Source organism: Tribolium castaneum, chromosome 1 (genome assembly GCF_031307605.1).
Source record: "Tribolium castaneum strain GA2 chromosome 1, icTriCast1.1, whole genome shotgun sequence".
Taxonomy (NCBI): Eukaryota; Metazoa; Arthropoda; class Insecta; order Coleoptera; family Tenebrionidae; genus Tribolium; species Tribolium castaneum.
In genome coordinates, this window is record NC_087394.1 from 24,086,906 (window position 1) to 24,097,498 (window position 10,593).

Sequence of the window (10,593 nt, forward strand, 5' to 3'; positions counted from 1 at the left end):
ATTCGTCCTTCAATCAAACCCGAATCTCAGCGAAAGTTTTATTAAACACACTAAACCTACATTTATAAAAAAGGATGTAATAAATAAATTAATGAATCAAAGCCGTCTTAAACTGTTCTTGTAGCCTCGACATCGCCTCACGAGCTCGAACTTCCTGTATCTCATGCAGTGCCACTGCGGGATCTGCGCCATAAGTTCAATCGCCTGCAAAAATAACAATAATAATTAATAATTACAAAAACCCAAACTGAAATACACGAACCGTTTCAGGATTGCCAACCGGCACCGCCCCACACCCCCGAAAGCAGGCGACAACGACCGCCAGCACGACAAACAACTTAACGAGCTTCATTTTATGCAACTGAACCGATGCACTGAACCCCCTTATTTATATGATGCAAAATAGATCAACCTACTTTTCGATCGCTTCAAATATTACTCAGTAACCTACTTATTAAATCGGTAATCACCCGAAAATTAGGTAATTTTCCCGCAGAACTTGTCGGCGCTACCACTGAACTAATTCAATTCAATCAGTGCATTTCCGTCGCGCGTTGAATGACTTGTTTATCACGTGCAATGGATTTTTTCCAAATTGTTTCTGAAAAAAATAATTTCATTCAAACCGCCCGCCGGTTGCGCCACCAATCGGCGACAACGCGTCGCAAAACGCGCCCCGTGATTGGCCCAAACCCCAATTCGGAAAACCAAGATGGCGTTTTTCGTAATAGTGGACGCACCACTCGCTCGACTTTATTTTCCCGAAAATTAACAAATTCTAAGGAAAATATCATGAAATAAAGGCTGAGGAGTCTCCCGTCTGGTTGTATAATCCCTTGAGGTCCATGAAATAACGTTTGTTTGGAAATATCGACGCGGAAACGTTATCTAATAAGGTAATTCAATTGTTTTGTAAATAATGAGCTGGTGTTTACATTTTTGAGTCTCGACGAGCGAATTGTTTCGGTTTGTTTCTAGGTGGTGAAATGGAGGGCGCAGCGAGTGAGACAAGCGAGGCGCAGCCCCCGACGCACGAAGAGGGCGTTCCTGGGGACTTGAACAGTGCTAGTGAACTCACTGAAAGTGATAAAAACGTGGCTAGTGACAAGGAGTTAACGTGGGAGAAAATCGCAGCTGAATTCACTGAAGAAGAGGAGATTATGGAGGAGGAGGCGGCCCTGGCTCAAGTAGCACAAGACGTGGCTCCTCCGCCGGAGACGGAAGTTGTACAGGAGACTGTGATAAATACTGTGACTGAAGAAAAGGTTTGTTCAAGTTTATTTTAAGCACACTCAACGTGTGTGCCTAAATGATAGCTTGTTGATCATTTCAACTTAACACTTCTTTCGTTTCTTAAACTGACTGATTTTACTGTTTTTGTCAATTTTCCGGTCACCTTTGTTAAATACTCAGGAAAGTTCTGGCGCTATATAGTGGCGGTCAGCTCGGTTTGCGTGTGCGTCATCAATTTCATTTTTTCATTACCAACACAAAGCTGTAAAAAAATTATCAAAAACAATGCAAATTTAAACAACTAAGGGGTATCTAAGGGTGGTATCCTTGAACATTAATTTACATATGCACTTCGACAACACCATCAAGTGTCACGAATTTGTCAAACTGACATTGACAGTAAATTATAGACGTCATCGCATGGTTGTCGAAAGTGTTATCGGTGTTAATCGCAAGTATTTTCTGTTCGTTTATTGTGTTTTGTGATTTGCGTTTCGTTAGGTTTTTGATTCTGCGTTTATTAGTTCTTGTTTTGTGAATCTGTATTTTTTGTAACAACTCATAATTTAAACACTTCGTAACCTCAAAAAATATTTGATAGTTTGTCACCGCTATGCCCCTGCTATGTAAACGTAGTGACAGAAATGTCAGATGACGCACACGCAAACGGAGCTGAGCGCTACCATACAAGTGTTCATGAACTCACAGCATAAATAAAAAAAAGAGAGTGAAAATTACTTGTTGGTTGCATTGGGTGTCAATGGTTACTTTACCGATAATAGTCGGCTTTATCCGATCAAACACGAACTTCTATTTAGAGTTCGTAGATACATATTAGCTGTTTCAAAACTATAAAAACGCCAACGTCGCATTTTCTCTCAAAATTAGCTGTTATAAATTATTCACGGATTAAATTACTAGCTAATGTAATTTAGAGTTTCAATGAGGTATCTTAATTAATTAATAACTATTTTATATTTCTTTTCAAAACATCGTGTTGCAAGAAAGGAGACAACGGAAATGTGCAGAAATATTGTTTCTGTGTTAAGAAACAACCGCTTAAAAAATTCTTAGAAAAATTTCTCCCGAAATTTTGCTATACATAATTTACAAATGGGGGTTTCCAATGATTTTTTTTTAATTTTTTCAATCAAATTTCAATGCAATTGTATTCGAAATGTGAGATTTCAGCGGTCAAAACGTTTCTTAAATGCCATAAAAAGTTGTAAAGTATAAGGCGAATTCAAAGCGATGTTTTATGACGACTTAAGACCTGGTTAAGTTACAAAGGCTTGTTGTCAAATTTCTCAATTGAATTTTTTTTAAAGGTTTGAAAAATTGAAGAAAACGACGTAAAATTAGCTTAACATATGGGGGTGTTCAATGCTATAACGAAATAAGGTCAATTTGAGACATTTTGAGATAAATATAGCAACGTATGTAATAACATCCTCTCTTTCAAATGCAATAATTGGTTTTGCAATAATCTGGTTTATTTAGATGTTATTAAATAATTTTGTTATAACATCGAAAATTTGTAAACATTTGTTCAGTGCAGTAATGAGATAAGTCCATCAATCGTTTCTTCTCTACAAGTCTACAAATTAATTTAAAAGGAAAGTAATGTCAGCATTTTATTTTACGTATTTTCCATAAATTTGAAGACAATATTGTCACCATCGGGAAGTTGGTGACAATATATTTAAAGGGGTAGTTTTTATTAAACGAAAATGTCAAAATAGTGATTCTGGATCTTGCGTTTTCATTTAAAATAACAACTAAGAATATTACGTAATATTTCCTTAACTCTTAATGACTAGTGTAAAAATTTCATTAATTTATGACCACTTCCTGATGGAGAAAGCAAAAAAAATAAATCTTTAAAGGGCTGCTACCTTTAGTAAGATATTTATTTTGTTTATTTACATTAAAAATAATCTGTTTTCAAATTTAGAGCTTATAGAAAACACTTACATTTTTTTATCATGAGTTTTCGGACTATAAGTTATGAAGAAGTAAGATTTTAGAAAAAAACAGAAGAAAAAAGGCATTATTAATATTGGTTGGACAAAACCTTAACGGGCTAAAAATTAAAAAAAATTAAAAAGCTTCTAATTTGAAAAAAAACTTACGTCCACGTCTTAGTCGTAATAAAATTAAAGAAATAAATTTTGTACTGCATTTCTCCAATTCGCGTTTTATATTTACTTTTACTTATATATTTTTCAAACAAAATTTTACAATGTTCTAACTATGTTATTGTACAGGGTTATTCGTATTTATGAGACCTCAAAAAGGACCTATAAAATGATGTCAATTGAGATTATAACTCGTGTCCTGTTGAAACTGATAAGAATTTTACAGTCCTGGGAAGTAGGAGTATGGAAAGATGTTTTTGCAATATTACAAAACTTGGTAGACTTACTAAAGAGAACATACCTTTTAATCTGGTAATTACAAAAATCGGAAACATCACCCATTTTCCGGTTGCAGCATTTTCGGGTCACATTTTTTGTGTTTTTTTAATTTTTTGCTCTCTTAACACTAATTTTTATTGCTTAAATCGATAGAGTAATTAATTGCGAATAAAAAAGGTATAACCTTCTACACCGGCTAAAATGCACCGTGTAATAGGCTTGCACCTGACTAAAATCAAAAACGTATGAATTTTGAGCAGACAATATCCGTAACAACGAAAGTGCATCTGCACTCAAAGCGCTGTCACGCTCTTGTCAACTTTAACTTTGGACAATTTATATCGAAAATTCACAAAAAATGTTACCTGATTATTTGTTCCATTCGGTAGGTTTATCACATCAAATTCCGAATAAAGACATTAAGATTCTTAAAAGAACTCAAAAGCATGCAAATAATGTTTTTCGAAAACTCTAGTTAAACTAGTATATGACTAGGTTCCTAAAAATGACGCTTCTTTAATAATCTAGAATGCCATGAACGATTATTTAAATTATTAAATAAAGTCTACTTTATCAGTTTTTTAACTTGGACGAAAACGCGAATTGTGATAATTAATCAAGCTGAAGGGTCAAATAATAAATATTTTTTCTCAGATTGTACTAGTTTTTCAATCATAAAGACACAAAACCTACTCTAGTCATGAATTCAAATGATCGCATGGTATTTTACGTTATAGAACATGAAAGGCTTATGCGGGTAAGCAGCAAACAAGAGTCATTTCGTCTACTTAAAATTTATCGAAATTGGTAGTTTTCGAAAAAATATTTTTTTATTGTAATAGGTCATTAGGTAAAGAGGCATAAGCGCACAATTTCAAGATTTCAGAAGGGTTGTAAAGTATATCAACAGATTCTTACCCTACTTACTTTATTTTTTATATGTAAAGAAATTTTTTCAAGAAACGAAGTGTTGATTTGATATCAGTAATGTAAAAGCTTTCATTTAAGCCCACTCTCAGTTATATGCAACGTTGAGTGTGTCTAAAGTAAAATTTTACCAAAAGGTTGAACCACTGGAGACCCCGAAGATTGAAAACGAAAGTGAACCTTTGGCAACAGAAACTGAACCTTCAGTTGAACCTATGACAATGTCCACTGAACCTTCAGCTGAACCTATAGAGACGTCAACTGAACCTACGTCGATGTCAACTGAACCTCTAAGTGAACCTCCGGCAAGTGAACAAACCGAGATGCCTAATGATGAAGTTGTTGAACACCCGACTCCAGAGCTCGAAAAAACGACAGAATTTGTCGAAATTACGGAGTTAAAACCTGAGGAACCGATAGTTGACGAAGTTGTGGAGGACTTGGAGTATACTGTTGTCGAGGCTGAGGAAGTTGAAACTCATGAAATAATCGAGGAACATTTAGCTCAAACTGAGCCCAGCAGCGAAACTGTGGTTATAATTAATCCTGACCAGTCTCAGACTGAAATCACTATAGAACATATGGAGGAAAGTGGAACAGCGGATGAGAATTCGCAGGAGTACAGAGAAGAAATTTACGTGTTGACAAAAGATAATGAAAGTGTTGATGATCCGGATTATACAACGACGAAAGAAAAGAAGCCTAGGAAGCAAAGGGGGCGCAAACCCATCAGTGACATTCCTCTCCACGTTTTGGGACGTGATATAACCAAACCGACTGAAGGTGTGTCAAACGGGGGCCGCTCTATGCCCAAACCAAGACTAGGTGTGAAGGTTCCTTACAAGAATTTAACAAGTCAGATAGTTTCAAAAGAAGAAATCGAGAAGGAAATTATGGAGCGTTTCAAACTAAAACAGGAGCAAAACTCGACCAACAGTGGCGATATTTTATTCGCCCGTAAACTAACACAACGTCTAGCCAAAAAACTAATCCCTAGTGAGAAAGACAAAGCAGATGCCAAGCCCCAAGAAGCCACAACTTCCGAGAAAAACGATAAAAACTCATCCGAAATCAAGAACAACTCCGATTTGATTGCAATTCTTGAAGGCGAAGACGAAGATATGGAAGTGAAGAAGAAACAAACCGAAGAAGAGAAGAAAGAAATGACCAAAAACACAGAAAAGGAAATTGCCTTACAACAATTGAAGGAACTGCCCGGGAAAAACAAAATTTTCAAGAGCCGGAGCGAGGAGGAAAAACCGGCAAATCCGGTCCTGAAGCCAAAACCACCATCGCCACAAAAACCTAGCCCCGAGAAAAAACTAGTCGAGGCCGAACCTAGGCTTAAGACCGAAATGGTCATTAAAACCTACACCCGAAAACGTAAATCATTCGATTTGGAGTCGATTTTGCCTGCGAAAAAAACCGTTGTGGCAACACAGATCAAATCGGAAGATGGTGGGCCTCCAAGTGACGTATACATAACGAAAAGTTCACGTGTGATTAAGAAGAAAGTCATTTGGGACCCGGACGAAGTCCCGGCTAAAAGTCCGATCAAGTCACCGAAAAGCGCCGAATCGCCGGTTAAACCGGTCGAAAAGGAGAAACCGCAACAAGAGAAGAAAGTTGCTTCGCCTGTTAAAAAAATCGTAAAGACGTCGTCACCACCGGTTAAAAAACCGAAACGCTTGACTGAAGTTGATAAGTTACTAATGGACGAAGGGGCCGTTAATATGCTCTACGACGTCAAGACGAACGAAGAAACGAGCCCTGATAAACAAAAGAAGAAGACTACGAAGTCAGTTATCAGTTTAGATAAGGCGCACAAAGAACTGATGAGTAAGACTAGCGTTATCAAGAACGACCTTCAGCAGAATACAAGTGGTCAGAAGTCATTACGTAAGAAAGAACAGGGTTCGCCTGCGAAGAAAGAGGCCAAAGTGGCGACGCCTAGCGGCGTGACGCGAAAAAAATCGAAGGATTCCGCTCGGAGTTCGGTTCATAGTCCTCCCTCGTCTCCTCCATACAATGCGGCGGAAGCTTCGCGTATTATCCGTCGGCATTCGAGCAGTTCGTTTTCGAGCAACGAAGAAATGGATGATGAAGAGATTGAAGAGGTTGAAGAGAGGGTGACGCGGAAGAAAGCAGCAGCAGCTGCCGAATCGCCGAAGAAGAAGTTGAAAAAGACGACGGAAAAACCGAAAGAAACGACGACGAAAAATAATAATAATGATGTTAAGGCGAATCATGTGGATAAGACGAGTGTGGGGAAGTATAAGTCGTTCACGGCAACTAAAAGAAATAAATTGGTGTCGATTAATTTGCTCAGTATCGATGGGAAATGTTATTTGAGCGAAGAGGTTTTGAAGGAGTTGACGGCCTGTTTGAAGGAGTTTGGAGAGGATGATAGTTGTCATGTGGTGTCGATAACAGCGGATAATAGCGAGTCGTTTTGTGAAGGGTTGGATTATAGGGTGTTGGTGGCTGAAGATGAGGGTGGACGGAAGAAGAGAGCCAGCGAGCTCGTGGCGTTAGTTAAGTATGTTCCTGTTTTATTCTATTTTTACGCTCAAAATTTTGGATAGAAATTTTAAAAATCCTCCGAACTTAAGAAAAGTTAAACTTTTGAAGTACCTAGGGGGTTTAAATATAATTTTTTTATAAGTTTTGTCTAAAACAAAATTTTAACAAAACTCTTTATACTACTTTTCCACGTATTTTTTCTCATTCTCTAAACACATATGCCATCCTATTGGTAGTTTCATTAGTCCTTTTTTACAAAAAAATTTTGGCTTAGTGCGTAGCCAGTTATGTCAAGAGGTTCTACCGAACTTCTCAATCGATTTAAACACCAAAAGAATCATTTCAGTTCAATATTACGTATGATATTTTCAAATGAAAAAAACATGGCTTCTGTATTTTGGAAGACCCAGGGGGTTATATACACGGATTTTTTGTAAAACAAACGTCTAAACCAATGCCCCTTACTATTTTTAATTGATGTATAAAAAATTAAGTTCTCATGTCGATCAAAAAGCAAGAAGTGTGATTTTGTTGCAAGAAAACGCTTGACCAAAAACAGCCCAATTGACTACAAAGATCCTGGAAAAATTGCACTGAAAGACTTCTTTATATCTCCTTTATAGCCCTAATATGTCACCTTGTGAATTAATTTTTTTTTCAACCACCTAAAGAGTCACTGGAGATGATTAGATTCCGCAATGATGATGACGATGAGCTTTAAAATAATTAGCTAACGCACTCAAATAAAAAACTTCGGTAAAGAAGATATTATGAAACTACCAAAGGGATGTCGTATGCGCGTAGAGGTCGAGAAAGAGTTTGTGGAAAAGTAGTTTACAAAGTTTTCTTAAAATTTTGTTTCAATAATAGTTATAAACAAATTCTGATTTGAACTAAACAATTTTTTTTTCAATTTGGTGAGATCGCGGGAGAAAAATCCTTTCTAGCCCAAACAAAAGAAAAACGGTCCGAAAAGGCTTAGGAATGCAAGACCTTATTAACATATTTCAACCATGCTTAAATTTTAGATAAAGATGTGCTTAAACTCGATAAGGGCACAAAATTACATCATTTTCGAAATAATATATCGGTAATTTTTCAGCTTTTGAAGAAATATTGTGTTTTCTGCTAGAAAAATCTGGAAAAAATTATCTAATCTTTGATTTTTCTGTCAATCTAGCAAGTTTTTAGCTCAAAAAAAGAGTAATTTTTTGACTTATTTTAACGGCATTCATTGAAGTGCTCGAAAAAGGCAAAAGTTATGCCATTTTGGATCTAAATTGTAGATTATTTGTTGCTTTAGCATTCCTAAAAATTTGAGTTGTTCAAAAACTACATTTTATTTTATCTTTATTTTTGGAAAAGTTTCGCGGAATAGTGAAGTTTATGTTTGCAAAGCATGATATAATTTAATAATTGTTGAGTCAGTTTAGCGTGTTTTTACTTTTTGCCTCAAAAATGTGGTTAAACGTTGGAAGAAAACGAAAATAACACCATTTTTGCCATAATGTATTGATTTTTTGGCTTGTTGTGACGACATTTTTTGACGTAATTGTGTTTCTTGTTGTAAAACGTACTATAGTGTTCAAAAAAGACAAAGATAATGTCTTTTTTACCTAATTTAATGATTATTTGGTTGGTTTAGTGAAACCTTTTTTCGATGATATTAGGGATTGCCGGCTCATTTTGTACGAAATTTAAAAAAAAATCGTACTCACTGAAACCGTGTTTAACGTACAATGCCTAAAAGAAGCAAAAATAATATTAATTTTGTGATTGTTTACTTGCGTTTGAAAAAGTTTTGCGAAATAATAGTTTCCGGTTTGAAAATTCGGTTTCTGGTTTTAGTAGGGATTTTGTGGACCAGTTTACCAAAATTTTGCGTTTGTTTTGGATTTTTAACTTGTTTTTAACGGATCTCCTCGAAGTAGTTGTGGTTCTGGTCGAAAATCGTGCTAAAACTCTCGGAGAAGGTTATAATAATGTTATTTTCGTCTTATAGCTCATTTTTTAAATAGTTTCGGGAAATAATTAAGTTTCTGATTTGAAAATGCGACTTTTTTCGGTGATCTTCTGTCTCATTATATCAAAATTTTGCGTTTGTATTGGTTTTTTAACTTCTTTTAATTTTTGCGGTTCTGGTCGAAAAACGTTCTGAAACACTCGAAGGATAGAATTCTGTGATTTTTTTAATGCAGTTTAGCGGAATCTTTTGAAAGCAGTTGTTTTTTGGTTCGTCGAAAAAGCAGAAATTATACAATTTTCGGTCTAATTTGTTGATTTTTCGGGTTGTATTTTCGAAATTCCTCAAAATAATTGCGTTTTTATTGTATTTACTAAGACTCGAAAAGGGCAAACCACATCTAGTTTTTAACTAAAGAATTTATTTGATACTTCGCTAACGTTGGTGTTATTTTGTCAGGGATTTCCTAAGGTGCCTTTTACACTTCCCCAAAGTCCTAGTGGCTGGAATCCAAGGGGACTGCGTGGGTTTAGGCGTGACAATGTTACCGCTTTTCGACATGGTGATAGCGAGTGACACCTCGACGTTTAGTACGCCGTACTCGCGCCTTGGTTTAGTTCCCGAAGCAGGTTTCCTCCTTACAGTCCCACATCTGAGCAGCAACGGCCTGGTACTTGATCAAAATTGGCTCGAACATCGATCATTTCTATTTTTTAGGCGAGCGAATTGTTGTTTGCGTCGCAGACCATCAAAGCCGACGATGCGTTCAGAAGGGGGCTCGTGACGAGGCTTTGCTGGCCCGAGAAGTACCAACAGGAGCTGAAGAGTATGCTGGGGCAGATTTCGAGCCAGTCGAGACAGGTGGGGGTGTTTTGTTGCCGCGTTCGGTTTTTATTCGTTGGGTTTTAGAGTATTGTAGCGGCGAAGCAGCAGCTACGTCAGAATATCTTGCAGAGTACTGAGTCGGCCTTGAGTGCAGTTTGTAAAGTTCTGGTCGAGAACTGGACTAGTCCGGAGTGTCAGAAGAATTTTAATTTTCCGAAATAGACGTAGATTAGAGGGATGAAACTTGAGGAAACTATCTATGGTACAAACTGTTCTGTTTCATTTTAGATTAAGTGACTAAATTACTGAATGTACATTTTCGAAGGTGTGTCACTTGGAAAATAATATTTTTTATATTTTCATAAATAGAGTAAGTCCCATGTTTAGGATATCCATTAGGTTGTACAAAATCAAACAAAGCGTAGAAAATTCAATTCCACTTTCATGCACGTTTTTATGATGTCGATATCGTGTTTTCCAAAGATTGGTGCAATTTTTGTCGTCATGGGAGAGATGTTTGGGTTTTTACAGTGTTGAGACTTATGGTTAATATTTTTAAATAAAACATCTGAATTAACATGTCTGGATTGTTGATTTCGTCGACTTCCGTTTCTTCGATTTTGCTTTTACTTTAGTTTTAATTTTTCTGTTATTAATAGTAGATTCGTTTTAGTATTATCTTTATGCAATATATTATGTAACAGA

The 10,593-nt window shown here is 36.3% G+C and overlaps 1 protein-coding gene and 1 non-coding gene across 2 annotated transcripts; one reads left to right on the top strand and one right to left on the bottom strand.

Annotated features, from left to right (window-relative positions):
• Positions 1–24: 24 nt before the first annotated feature.
• Positions 25–547, bottom strand: LOC107399204 (uncharacterized). Its single transcript, XR_010336328.1, has 2 exons — positions 263–547; positions 25–204 (listed from the first exon to the last, which is right to left on the bottom strand). It is a non-coding gene; the product is annotated as an uncharacterized LOC107399204 (transcript).
• A 174-nt stretch (positions 548–721) lies between these two features.
• On the top strand, positions 722–10,593 carry HIPP1 (HP1 and insulator partner protein 1). The gene is made up of 6 exons (XM_963702.4): positions 722–896; positions 979–1,265; positions 4,715–7,116; positions 9,523–9,733; positions 9,781–9,924; positions 9,973–10,593. Exons 2-6 carry the CDS (start codon positions 987–989, stop codon positions 10,108–10,110), a joined length of 3,174 nt encoding a protein of 1,057 aa, XP_968795.1. The 5' UTR covers positions 722–896; positions 979–986; the 3' UTR covers positions 10,111–10,593.